General features: G+C 53.6%; 1 protein-coding gene across 6 annotated transcripts in view; it reads right to left on the bottom strand.

Annotated features, from left to right (window-relative positions):
* The window catches only part of CSPP1 (centrosome and spindle pole associated protein 1), a 1,363,238-nt gene that overhangs the window by 222,170 nt on the left and 1,126,637 nt on the right, over positions 1-14,431 (bottom strand). For all 6 annotated transcript variants that reach the window (XM_086965839.1, XM_086965840.1, XM_086965843.1 and 3 more), the window contains one exon: positions 12,468-12,605. In XM_086965839.1, the coding sequence (XP_086821965.1) occupies positions 12,468-12,605 (138 nt within the window). The remainder of the gene's footprint in view (positions 1-12,467; positions 12,606-14,431) is intronic.

Raw genomic sequence — 14,431 nt, 5'->3', positions numbered from 1 at the left:
CAGAAGAAGGAAGGGGAAATGACAATAGGTAAGGTAGTAAAATAATAGAGGAGGCAAAGAAGGACCACCATTTTTACGAGGGCAATCCTGCCAGAGATCGCCAATTGGAGGGTATTCCAGAAGCACATTTGCAGTAGTGGCTTTATTTATTTTACCCTCAAACAGATGCTCTATGGTACGGTATATGCGCACCTCTCGATATCTGAAAGTATCTGTGCACCATGTCACCGGGACTTCCCCAAGGGTGTAACCTGGGTTCGAGGTCGCCTGCAAGAAAGGGGCGAGAATAGGTTTCTCTGTGTTAACCCTCAGTCCTGATGCTCTGGCAAAACGTGTTAAGGTCAGGTCCAAAGAGGGTGGGATGGCATGAAGATCTCGCACATACAAGTCATCAGCATATAGTGAGATAATGTGTGTGCAGTCTCCAGTGTGACTCCAAAATCCATATGCGGGCGGATGTATGCTGCTAGAAATTCCATTCAAGAGAATCAAAAGCCTTCTCAAGGTCCAGCATCAGGCAACACAATCCAATTTATAGCGGCGTACTCGGCTACCCTACAGTAGCAACGGATGTTCAGCAGTAATACAGCTAGGGACAAACCCATTTTGGTCGGGGTGCACCAGGGTGGGGACAAGTGGCACCAGTCGGTTAGCCAAGACCTTTGCAAAAATTTTAAAGTCAGTATTTATTATTGCTATCGGTCTATATGCCCCAGGGGAAGTTGGATCCTTACCCGGCTTCAACAACACATTAGTAGGGCACAGTGAGGGTGGTAGGGTCATATTAGCAATTGTAGATGTGTATAAGGAATGCAGACGGGGTACTAGGTTTTTCGCATACGTCTTGAAAAATTTAGTGGGGAGTCCGTCTGGTCCCGTAGTCTTTCCAGGCGCAGGTGACAGCAGCGCTTCCCGGACTTTGTCTACTGTCAAGGGGGAATCCAGTGTGAGGAACTGATCAATCGTCAGTGTGGGCAACTCGACAGCGGTCAAAAATGCGTCAATGTCGTGGTCATCCCCAGTCGGCTAGGATGCACACAATCTAGAGTAATGTTTTGTCATCATTGCGTGAATGTCCTGCTGTGTACATTTCCTATGTCCCAGCTCATCTACTAGCAGCTGTATGGGTCGTTGCGGGTGTTCTTGTCGTATTAAATAGGCCAATAATTTCCCCGCCATGTCTGCAGTGGAGTGGGAGCATGCTGAATGCGCCAAATAGCTGTGACAGCGCAATCTTTCTAGTAACTCTTCTCTCTCAGCATGGGTATCATCAAGCTGCTTTTGTTTTTCAGGATAGACGATAGCTAACGTTTCTAGTTTGAGTAACCGCCGCTCGATGGTGGTCAGGGATTCATCTAGCGGTCTACGAATTCTCCACGTGTTGCCTAACCACTCTCTGGTCACCACTTTAAAGGCCTCCCACTCCGTCAGTACCGAATCTGCGGAGCTCGTATTGAGCTCGAAGGACCTGATCACCGCCGACTCCAGAGAGCTCCGGAACGCCAGGTCTTCCAGCGCTGCTGTCTGTAAGCGCCAGGCAGGAGTCGGGGTGCCCTTGCCTCCCAAGTGAGATGCATTATTTGTGGATTATGGTCTGAATGTGTATGACCTAAAAACTCTGTAGTCTGAATCAGGGGAATTAGGGCTGCTGAGGTCAATATCCGGTCTAACTGTATGTGTAAGTTGTGGACCGTTGAATAGAAAGTGTATATCCTTGTGTGAGGGTGATGTTGATGCCAGGTGTCGGTCAGTGACCAATGCCTCATCCAAGTACGAAGAGATTGTGCATTTGAGGAGGCTGTGGTACGATGCAGGGAAGGGAAAGAGCGATTGAGAGAGGCATCCAAAACAGAGTTAAAGTCGCACCCCAGTAGCCTTGGAACATCCTTCCTTCGGGGCAAAAGGGCGGATAGACTGCAGAGAAAGACATTCTGTGTTGGGGTCATAAAAGGAGCCTAGTAAAATAGATTGGCCTTTTAATCTACCTTTGAGGGGCACATTCTGCCCAGCAGGGTCCACCACCACTTCCTTCTCCTTCTCCCACGGAAGCCCAGCCTTCAACCTATATGAGTGTCCCTCTAGCCATGGATGAGTAGTTAGTGCTATAGACCTGGCCCCATCAGCGACAGCGTAGTTGAGCAGCCTCTGGGCTCGTCAGATGTGTTCCCTGTAATAAATCGGTACTAATCGCTCTGCATTGTAAGTAGGCATATATAGAGTACCGTCTAGCAGGAGTATGTATGCCCTTAACATTCCAGGTGATGATAAATAAGGTAAGTAATGGAGGCAGTACAATTCCATTAGACTCAACTCCTGCAGTAGACTCTCACTAAAGGAACATATGTAACAGCCAGCAACAGGTCTCTGAGCGCGGCGACATCGCCACGGGGAAAAAGAAAACTGAAACCAATTGATAATGTAACATCATAAGAGCAGACTTCCAACAGGGAGATTGCTCCAACCAATTACACCTAATCATGGCAATTAATACGTTGTCGTAGGTTGACTCCGGAGGGGTGAACACAGAAAAAGGAGGGGGAAATAGCTTATGTGTTCCATCCCCCATTTAACTGTCCGTATTAGGTGGCAAGATGCTGGGGTCATACGTGAGTAGGATGGTGAAAATAAATAGAGCTAAGGTTGGTGGGAGCGGATACAAGAGTTAAGAGAACAGAGCCTTCTTTATTTGTGCACTCTGGGTACACGGGGGCTATGAATATACCTCGTTCTCATATGATGTAATCCGATGTATGTGGGGTGCCGTCCGGCAGCATAGGCGAACTAGCATCCGTCAACCATTCTGTAGTGGCGTCAGCCCGTCCCTGAAACCTCGACGGGGACACTGTGGAGCTTGACGGCGACGGTGGTCTCATTGGCTGGAGGGCCGCTGCTACTTGTAGGGCCTCTTGGCGCTACGATCTAATCTGCTCTGGGTCTGAGACGGCCACGAGCAACCGTGCGTCTTTGACCCTCTTTCCACGTCGACCATGACGGGCCTCTTTTGCACCTGTAAGTCTCCCCGGGGCCTAGGTGCCATCATCAGCCCGCTCTCTTCCAGCCATTCCCAGGCCATGTAACGGGAATCAAAATATCTGGTGTTGCCATTCTGGATGACTCGCAGGTGGGCAGGAAAAAGCAACGAGTATCCAAGATCTAGGTCTCTGACTTGTTTCTTGACTGCGCCGAAGGTAGCATGCCTGTAGTCTGGGAAAAAGGAGACTGTGACATTTGTACCTTAGGGCCAGGGTGTTTACCTATTTCCCAGAATATCAAATATCTGTCCCGGAAGTTCAATAGACAGAACAGAAAAGGGTGACGGCGAGCTCCTGTGGGAGGCCTACGGGTAGGAACACTATGGGCCCGTTCCACTACAAACTACAGTGAGAGCAAGCCCGGGGGAAGTAATTCCCTTATCCAGGATTCAGTGTAGCCCTCTGGGTCTTGGCCTTCTGTTCCCTCCCGCATACCAATCACCCATACATTGTTGCGGCGTGACCTCCCTGGTGCATCATCCACCTTCTCCTCGAGGGTGCAGACCCGATCCATCAGGTCTTGCAGGGTTGCAGTAAGATTACGAGAACTGGGCAGGAGGTCCGCTAGCGCCACTTCATTATCGCAGACCTGATGCACAAGTTACTACTTGTGTAACGATATATCTGTAAGAGACATTAGTTAGTGATAGATTCCTTACCTTAGAATATCCCCAGGCGTCAGACTGGATCCGGAAACTTTTGCGTAGCAATACCCCTGCGCGCCGGTAGGCCTCGTCTGCGGCTCCGCGTCCGTCGTCGGCGTCGTGAGCGCCGGGATGACGTCGTCGGAGTACTTAGACGGCGCCCATGCGCGCTGACGTCAGTTCTGATAACACAGCTTTTCCGCGCCAGATACGCAGAGCCATGATAGAACTAACACTGGTGCCATGAAACTAGGGCCCTGAAAGGGGATGACCTTAACCCTAGATATCGGTTCGCAGAACGGGGAGGATGGGTGGGCGGTAAGGAATCTATCACTAACTAATGTCTCTTACAGATATATCGTTACACAAGTAGTAACTTGTGCATCTGAAAGAGACACGTTAGTGATAGATTCCTTACCTTAGAATAGATACCCCAGCAATACCAACCCCGGTGGTGGGTCTGCGAACCAACATCACACCAGAAAGTCCTGGAGGACGGAACGGCCAAAGAAGCCATCCCTCCGGACTTGACTGTCCAGGCAGTAGTGTCTTGCGAACGTGTGCAGCGAGGCCCACGTAGCTGCCTGGCAAATGTCCTGCAGGGGGACACCGCGGCCCAGGGCAGTTGTCGTTGCCGTGGCCCGAGTGGAGTGAGCCCGCAATCCAGCTGGGGGCTCCTTCCTCGCCATGGAGTAACATGCTTGGATACACAAGATGATCCACCTAGAGATGGTCCTCTTGTGCACAGCCTTTCCCTTCTTCGCGCCCACGTAACCAACGAAGAGTTGGTCATCCACCCGGAATTCGCGTGTGCGATCTAGGTAGTAGGAGAGCGCACGTTTTGGATCCAGACGGTGGAGCCTCTCCTCCTCTTTCGAGGGATGCGGAGGCGGAAAGAAGGTGGGCAAAGTGATGGACTGCCCGATGTGGAAGGCCGTGACAACCTTGGGCAGAAAGGAAGGTCGTGTACGTAACACCACCTTATCAGGATGAACAGACAGGAAAGGTGGAGAAGAAGAAAGAGCCTGGAGCTCACTCACCCTCCTGGCAGAGGTGATGGCAACCAGGAAGGCCGTCTTTAGAGTAAGGAGACGAAGAGGGCAGTTATGAAGCGGCTCAAAGGGAGCACACATCAGATAGGTGAGAACCAGATTCAAGTCCCACTGGGGCATCACGAAGGGAACAGGAGGGAACATGTGTGTGATGCCCTTCAGAAATCTACTCACAATAGGGGACTTGAATAAAGAAGGCTGATCTGGTAGCCTCAAGAAGGCTGATAGAGCAGAAAGGTACCCTTTAAGAGTGCCCAGAGCAGAGCCCTGCTGGGCAAGGGAAAGAAGAAAGAGCAGCACTTCCGAAAGGGGTGCAGAGAGAGGATCCACAGCCTTTGCTGTGCACCATGCCACAAATCTGTTCCACCGGCAGGCGTATACCGACTTTGTGGAGGGACGCCTGGCTGCTAGAATGATATCGCAGACTTCGGGAGGCAAGTCAAATGGCCTCAACTGCCGCCGCTCAATCTCCAAGCTTGTAGGTGGAGACTGGACAGGTTCGGGTGCAGGACCGTCCCCTGCTGCTGCGACAGAAGGCCCTCCCGAAGAGGCAGACGAATCGGGGATCGACTGACATGCTGAGTAGCTCGGGATACCAGTACCTTCGTGCCCAGTCCGGAGCCACAAGGACGACCTGGGCCCGGTCGCGCCTGATCTTCTTCAGCACTCTGGGCAGAAGTGGTATAGGCAGAAAGGCGTACAACAGACCGCAGCTCCACTTGCGACGAAAAGCGTCTCCGAGCGAGTGCCGCCTTGGAAATTCCAACGCGCAGAATTGCTGACATTGCGCGTTCTCTTCTGTGGCGAATAGATCTAACCAAGGCTCTCCCCACTGTCGAAAGAGACCTTGCGCCACGTCCGAGTTCAGACGCCATTCGTGATCCTCGTGCACCGGCGGCTGAGTTCGTCCGCCCTGGCATTCAGAGAGCCTGCCAGGTGTTGAACCACCAGGGTCACGCCCTGATGTTCCAGCCACTGCCAGAGGCGCAGAGCCTCCTGGCAGAGGGTCCACGACCCCACACCGCCCTGTTTGTTGCAGTACCACATGGCGGTGGTGTTGTCGGTGAACACTTGCACTATGCTCCCCCTGACAGAGGGGAGGAATGCCTTCAGTGCAAGACGAATCGCCCGCAGCTCCAGAAGGTTGATGTGGAGCCGGGACTCCGCCGGAGACCAGAGGCCTCTGATCTCCGCCTCTCCCATGTGGCCTCCCCAGCCCTGGAGGGACGCGTCCGTCACAACTACGTGCTCCGGCTGGGGTAGGGAGAGGGGTCTGCCACTGACCCAGTCGCGGTCCGTGAGCCACCACTGCAGTTGCTTCGCAGTGCCCTCTGAGATCAGGACATGATCGGACAGGTTGCCCTGATGCTGGGCCCACTGAAACTTCAGGTCCCACTGCAGAGCCCGCATCCGCCACCTGGCGTGACGCACCAGAAGGATGCAGGAGGCCATCAGCCCCAAAAGCCGCAGCGTCAACCTGACCGAGACCCGGGATAACGGCCTGAAGACAGGAATCAGAGCCTGAATATCCCGAACCCGCTGTTCGGGTGGGTAAACCCGAAACTGCGCCGAGTCGAGAACCGCTCCGATGAAGAGGAGCTTTTGAGAGGGACACAGGTGTGACTTCGGCACATTGATGGAGAACCCCAGCAAGTGCAGGAGGTCGGCCGTAGTCTGGAGGTGGCTGACGACTGTCTGGGGCGAGCCCGCCTTCAACAACCAGTCGTCGAGGTAGGGGAAGACTGATACCCCCTGCCTGCGCAGAAGGGCTGCGACCACCGCCATCACCTTCGTGAACACCCGTGGGGCGCTGGCAAGGCCGAAGGGGAGCACGGTAAACTGAAAGTGCTCTTGGCCTACTGTGAACCGCAGGTAACGCCGGTGGGCCGGCAGGACGGGGATGTGGAAATAGGCGTCCTGCAAGTCCAACGCTACCATCCAGTCTCCTGGGTCCAGGGCAGCCAGGACCTGAGCCAAAGTGAGCATCTTGAACTTCTCCGTCCGGAGGAAGCCGTTGACGTTCCGCAGATCCAAGATAGGGCGTAGGCCCCCTTTGGCCTTCTTGGGTACCAGAAAGTAGTGGGAGTAACAACCACGTCCTACTTCTGGCCCTGGAACGCGTTCGATGGCCCTCTTGGCCAAGAGGGCCGAAACCTCCTCTTGCAGAAGTTGCAAGTGATCCCCCGACACACGGTGGTATTGAGGTGGCATGGATGGAGGGGAAGACTCGAAGGGGAGGGAGAAACCCCTTCGGACAATTTGCAGCACCCACCTGTCCGAAGTGACTGTGTGCCAGTGGGAGAGGTGATGGCGAACCCTGCCTCCCACAGGCGTCACATGGGCCTGAAAACTCGGACTAGGAACGTTTTGAGGCGGGGGCTGCTGAGGGAGGTGTGGACTGGCCTCGCCGCTGGCCCCGACCACCGCCACGGCGGTTCCCACGTCCGCCACCGCGTTGCTGAACATTCTGCGGTGCGTGGCTGACGGTCCGTGGTGGGGCGCCCCTTCCGTGGCCACGAAAGGAGCGAAAGGCACCCGATTGCTGGCGTGGGGCCGTAAGGCCCAAGGACTTGGCCGTGGCCCTGGAGTCCTTGAAACGTTCCAGCGCATGGTCTGCCTTGTCGCCGAAGAGGCGACGGCCATCAAACGGCATGTCCAGGAGGGTGGCCTGGACATCGGCCGAGAAGTTGGCGGACCTCAACCAGGCGTGGCGTCGAACCGCCACCGTCGTTGCCATCGCCCTGCCCAGTGAGTCCGTGGTATCCAGCCCACACCGGATAGAAAAGCGTGCCGCATCTCGGCCGTCCGCAAGGGTTTGGCTGAGTTTAGCCCTGACCTCCTCAGGGCATTGTGGCAGCACCTCCGCAACCGTGTCCCACAGAGTCTGGGTGTAGCGGCCCAAGAGACAGTTGGTGTTCACAGACCGTAGCCCTAGGCTCACAGACGAGAAAACCTTCTTCCCGAACTGCTCATATCTCTTGGATTCCCTGTCGGGCGGGGCCGACGGGAATGCGGTTTGGGAGTTAGAGGCCTGGATGACCAGGCTCTCGGGGGTGGGATGGGTGGACAAAAAGCATGGGTCGCCCGGTGCCGGGCGGTAGCGTCTGGCCACGTTCCTGTCCACAGGGGGGCCTGTGGCGGGCTTGGACCAAGTGCCCAGAAGAACGTCACACAAGGCCTCATTGAACGGCAGGAGGGGCTCCGCGGAGCCGGACTGCTGTTTGAGGACCTCAGTGAGGAGATTAGTCCTCACGGCCGCGACGGGGAGCTGAAGGTTTAAGGCCTTAGCTGCCTTCGTCAACACTACGCAGTAAGCAGAACCCGCCTCCGAAGCCACAGTCGGGGGCGACGTAAATCCAGTGTCTGGCGAGGTGTCAATACCACTGGCCTCCCCAAGCTCATATGTCCAGTCCTGATGTGACTGGCAATCACGTGCCAGAGGGTCCTCGGACCCCTCCCATTGCTCCTCGTCACCTGGCTCCTGGACACCAGGATTAACAGCCAGGGACTCCTCGTGGAGATAGAAGTCTCCAAAGGCCGACGGAATCGGCGCCCAGCGGCGCCCCTCCGACTCCTGAGTAGGATCGTAGGAAACATTGGGGGCGGCAACCACATCGGCTGCCGGGGACGACACCTGAAGGGACGGCGCCGGCGAGGTCGTAAGGTCGACCGGCGAGGTCCCAGATCCGGAGCCGGATCCAACGAGGTCGCGCGGCGCCGAGACCGAAGTCGCCAGCGGCGCCGGGGCCGAAGCACCCGACGTCGTCGGGGCCGAAGCGCCCGACCCGGAAGGACCTCCAGACGGAGCCGATCGGCCCGAAGGCGCCACGGGAACCGACTGAGGAGGGAGGGCCCTCATGGCCATGAGGTACCTCTCGACCTCCTCCTGCGACGCACCGTGCCCAGGGACCCGAAGGTGTGGGGCAGGCGGCGACGCTTGCGACTCCCGCGGAGCCGCGTGGGCGGTGTCGCCCGAGTCCCCGGCCGCATCGAGCGAGCGTCGGGGCGGGTCGGAGGACCGATGGTGTCGCTCCGACCTCTTATGCCTCTTACCTGAGGACTTGGAACCAGACGATCGGTGTCCACTTCCGGAACGTCGATGACTCCGACCTCGCGACCTGTCCCTCGACCTCCCGTGGGACCGGGACCGGGACCTGGAGTGGCGCGGGGCCGAGTGCCTCAGCTCGAGACGCTTGCGGGACCGCTCCCGCCTAGCCTTCGACGTCAGGGCCCGGCAGTCGGCGCAGGTTCGATCGTCGTGGTCGAGGCCTAAGCACTTCAGGCACCGGCGATGGGGGTCCGTGACCGACATGAGTCGGCCGCACTTCGAACAAGGCTTGAACCCGGGCATCCCTGGCACCGATAGTCGAGACAGTCGACAAAGAGAAGATCAAAAAGGATCAACATTTTTCAGTCAAAAAGTGACTGGGGGTAGAGCTTCTTCCGGATCTGCGCTAGCTGGCGCGAAAAAAAGAAGAACTGACGTCAGCGCGCATGGGCGCCGTCTAAGTACTCCGACGACGTCATCCCGGCGCTCACGACGCCGACGACGGACGCGGAGCCGCAGACGACGCCTACCGGCGCGCAGGGGTATTGCTACGCAAAAGTTTCCGGATCCAGTCTGACGCCTGGGGATATTCTAAGGTAAGGAATCTATCACTAACGTGTCTCTTTCAGATCGGCCAGTTTATGTTGGTCAGATCGTAAGCGCATGAAGTCAGAGGTGATGCTGTACATCCTACTCTCCAGGGAGGCACATGTCTGTTCCAGCGTGGTCCCTATTTACTCCACCGCTGCCAGTACCGAGTCCAATTTGGTTGAGATGTCCGGTTGATTCGACCCTGTGGATGTTTCAGCACTCTTGGGCATTCCTGCAGCCAGTCCAAGGGATGGAGCATTTAGGTGAGCATTGGAGAGGAGTCGGCCCATGGCTAACTGCTAAGCGCTAGGCATAGGTGGCAGAATGTGCGTAACTCCTATCAGTGGCCCCTGTTATGTAAGAAACGCTCCGGCAATAGCCCGTGCTCACCACTCCTTCTAGATGCTTATGAGACGTGCTAGCACCTCCAGGTTGGTTGCTATGCAGGCTCCTGTGGTGTACCGACATGCTCGTGCCAGCAGGGTGTCTACCCCTCCACTGCGCACCTCTTAGCTTAGCCGGCAATGCTACTACTTAAGGTTGGCTCCCTATTGTTGGAGCAGGGGATAGGGAACCAAGACCAGCTCCACCCAGGGGTTATAAATGGCACTAATGAGTTCCTTAGCAAATCTAGGGCCCTTTCCAGCCTCCTACCTTGTGCGGTGGTCGGAGAGTGCGCTCCTCAGAAGGAAACTACCCAAAGAGTCCCCACAGTCTTTTGGAGCCTTTGGGCCCCTTGGTCCGCTGTCAGTAGTCACTGCCACAGCGCCTGTCAGCATGAGGAGGATAGCGCCCCCCTCAGCAGGCCCACGGATCAGGGCCAGGCAGCACCACCGTCCCTGTCCGTATGCAGACAGAAGTGCCCAGAAGGATTATTCTCGCCGGCTCCCAATACGGCGTCTCAGGGCCATCATGGGTGTGATCAAGCGGGGAGAGTCTAGGCCCGACCGGCCCCCCGAGTCACTCCCTGTCCCAATCGGCTGTGCATTCAGTGGTCAGGGCCTCTTTATTAAACAGAGATGATATGTGGGTCAGCTCAGGCCCAAACCGGCCTCCGCACTACCCCCGAATGTCTGGTGGCGGTACCCCTGTACCCCAGCAGTCCCTGGCAGCAGCTTGCCGCAGTGTAGCCTCATACAAGGGGCCTAGGCCCGATCGACCCCCGGGCCCCTCACACCGGCCACCGCAGCCCTGCAACGCCGCCACAGGATCACTTGGTGTGTACCAGACCGGGGAGATGTAGGCTTCCCAGTATGGCGTCCTCCGTCACAGGCGGGGACCTCCAATTGCCGCTCCGTCTTTTATTGCCTCACTGCGCTGTCAAGGGCCTCTTTGGTAGTGTGGATCCAACCCAGGGTCTTGCAGTTCCGGAGGTCGCTCCGTGTGCACCAAAGGCACAGCAGGCACTGCGCCCCTGGCTACGGCATCAGCCGCCTCGTCTAGGAGCAGGCATCGCCCCAGCCACAGCTGCGGAACCACACCGCTTGTACACGCGCAGGGGAAAGGGGTCTACCTCTGTCCCGGCGAGAGCCTCTCTCTGGCTCAGCAGGATCAATCCTGGCCGCCATTCACCGCTCTCTGTCATAGCGGCAGCCGGATCGCCGGTGCAGTCTCAGTACACGTCGCCGCCTGCCTACAAGGCTCCACACCTCCCCATGTCTGCTGCAAGCCACCGGAGCTGGGGCTCAGCGTGGGTCCGAGGCATGAGGTAGGGCGCGAGTACAGAACTCCGCCGCCGCACTTACAGTGAAGAGGAACCTCTCCACAGATTCAGTGAAGACTCCTCTCCGTCCTTTAGCTCAGCAGGGTGAGTCACCAGCTGTCAATCGCCACGGTGTGCCGGATAACCAAGGGATAGGACTCGGAGTGCCACTAAAGCACGTCATCTTAGGGACTCGGCCACGCCTCCTCAAGGCCAGAGGACTTTATGCGTGTTGATCACAGACAGAAAGCGTAAAACCTGCCCTAGTGAATAGCGTAGTGTCTCAAATATATGGTAGCCTGATCTGTGAATCTATTTAGCTGCGCTCGTCAGAGGCGAAGGGCTTAACCCAAGAGTGTCTTAGGTGCCCTATTGCTAAAATGATTGAGAATGTGGTTTGGCTAGTAGTTTTATGAGCGTTCTATTCCAACAATGATTCGCCATGTCTAAAATGTGGTCACCCGTCAATCTACCTCAAATGTCTTCATCCGATCTAAACACTGTTTTTAGATGCCCTTAAGAGCACAACCATGAAAATCTCTGATGGCACATTATACTAACACTGCCCAATCAGCTTTTTCATTAACTGTCAAGGCTACCCACAACAGGTACAGAGAGGATGATGGCACACACAATAGAGTCAACCCACAATCTGGTTTAATCATGATTCATCCAACGGGGAGGGGGGGCAGTATCTTGCCCCTGGAATAAAAAAACATGAGCTGTGTCCACTCAACAATAAAGTAGTGACTATATTTGTTCAAATTTTTTTATGTTTATAAAATTTGATGACCGAGACCAAGATGATATGCACATGCTACCTGACTGACATCCTTACCTATACAGATGATCCAAGCATCAGAAAAGAAGCCATAGCTTGAAAACAGCTAGCAACCCGATAGACAGCAAAATTGCAAATGCAAACACAAGTAATTTATCAGATCTCGCTCAGAAACACAAAGGTTGTCTTAAAATACTTTTTGTGGAAAAGAGATCTACTGAAAGAAAAACAACGAAGACCTCCAAAAACACACAGGGAAAGACAAATATGAAATCTTATACAATAGGTAAAAAGGCAGAGCTCAGTATAAAACTTACTCCACTCAGACCCCCAACACCATCAACAACAAAAAGACTAAGGTTTAGAATGCACTGGAAAATGGCAGCTTTCTTGCCAAGCAGGGTTTTTTTCGTAGCACCACCAGGAGGAAGAGGAGGAGGAGGAGGAGGAGGAGGAGGAGGAGGTCGTCAGAGAAACAGGTTTACCAAAACAGGGAGATGGACAGTAAAAGCCGAAATGTGACAAAAGATGACTCCATTTTAAACCCGTTCAAGTAAATCAAACACAGAGTTATCACAAACACTTTAATATTTTTTAAATTCATAAAAGCATCTTACCTTCAGGTAAACCTTTTCTAATTCTATTTAGCTTTCTCTGCTGCTCTCTTAGTAATGCTTGCTGTTGAATATCTAATGTTTGGTCATCCTTGGGAGGGTCTGGGTACATGTGCCTCACATCCTCTCGTGTTTCTGTATCTGGAGTATAAATGACGAGATACAAAATGTTTTAAAAATATGTTTTTACTTTGTAAAAAAGACAATATCAAAATGTTAGTTCTACTTTGAGTACCCACGTATGTGAAAATAGGGACCAAAAAATAAACACCAAAAATGTACACTGCAAAAATAAATACCAAATGAAAATATGCACATATACCTACTTGACACATCATGGCTGGAGTTACAAAAGCAATTTAACCCTATCCCGTAAAGACTGGAAGAGAGTTTGAAAGAGGTGTTTATAAGACACCATATTCCCCACCTCCCACCCATCATCACCACCACCACCAGAAGCCCGGATTTTGAGGAGGACTGAGAAAGCAAGCCTGGCAAGCATAATCTTTGGATTTGCTGGACGCAGAGAAGGAGAACCGTAGCCTTCATTGGAAGCGTCCATCTGACTGCTACGGTAGGAGTTAGGAGGAGGCTGATTACAGAATCCAAACTATTGACAGGATAGAAAATTGACAGAGGATTAACTCAGACATTGAATGCCTCCTTGGTTGGAAGTCTTACTAGCACTTCAGTAAGTCCAGAGAAAGAGAGAGCTGTGTTCGTTTCCACCTTTACAGCTTGCAATGCATCATCCCCAGGTTTTCCATAAAGCTGTTGGCCATCAATAAGCATATCTGATACCTTAGATTGCACCTCAGGGCAAGATCTGGATCAAGGATAAGGTCCTGTGCTAACTCTCATCCACTGCGCTGGACAAGGAGGGAAGATATTCTACAGGGGCTTCTCAACGGCACCTCTTGGTGCTTGGCCCCTAACACTGACCAGTTCACCTTCCTGACCACACGTTCCCTCCACTTGAAACACCTTCCCTGGATCCTGGGTTGACATTTCAACCGTGTCCTTAATGTAACACTGGACAGATCACTCCAAACCTCTGCTGCAAGCCTCAACGTCACATCATGCCAAGAATCTGATGCAATGGTCAGAACACTGGGGGCTAGCAGATATCTTTAAGCATGTAAGCTATCTGGGCCGAACACTTAGAATACAGTTGAAAGCAGTTGAAGGCTCGATACTCCGTTTGAAGAGTGAACATACTGCTCATGACGTCCAAACCTGTTCATTTGCAGCAGCCTCAGTAAATATGCAGCTTCCTAGAGCGTCTACTCTGTGTCAATTACAAGGCCTACGTAACAATAACACATGCTGAAGCAGATAAATAGGGTGCTTTGCTAGCCTGGCGTAGCCAACAAAAACGCACAAAGACCCATTACCTCAATTTGAGCTCCACCCTTCACGCAACATGAAATACACAACACATTCACACAATTCTACCAAACTTTGTAAACTTCCCCTTGGAGTTGTACTCCCTGAGAAACTACAGATTACTAAGAAGAAAATTCCCTTACTAGGCTCTCTCCAAAACAGCAACAAGAACTGAACATGCCCATTACTTCCATAGAAATAAAAGAGGGAAATACACTCCTTAGCCACGGACAAACCCCGGGCTCCGATGGGATAGCTTTGGAGTCCTACCACACCTATGCCAATTAGAATGTATAGGAACTTTATAGGGAACAGCGGCTGATGAGGGACTCCTCCATCCTTCTCTTTTGGAGGCCCTGTATGTTTCTATCCCAAAACCTGAAGTAGACATCACTAAGGGTGCATCCTACTGACCTCTTGTGATTCTCGATAATGATTACAAAATCCTTAGTAGGCTACTACTGGATTGGCTGCTCTCTCTGCTTCCTCAGCTGGTTCATTCCGAACAGAACAGGCTTGTGCCAGGAAGAAGCAAATCTCTGAATATCCAATAACTGTTTTGGATTTTGGCATCTGCACCT

This window comes from Lissotriton vulgaris, chromosome 4_1 (genome assembly GCF_964263255.1).
Source record: "Lissotriton vulgaris chromosome 4_1, aLisVul1.2, whole genome shotgun sequence".
NCBI lineage: Eukaryota > Metazoa > Chordata > Amphibia > Caudata > Salamandridae > Lissotriton > Lissotriton vulgaris.
This window is presented reverse-complemented; position numbering and strand designations above follow the sequence as displayed.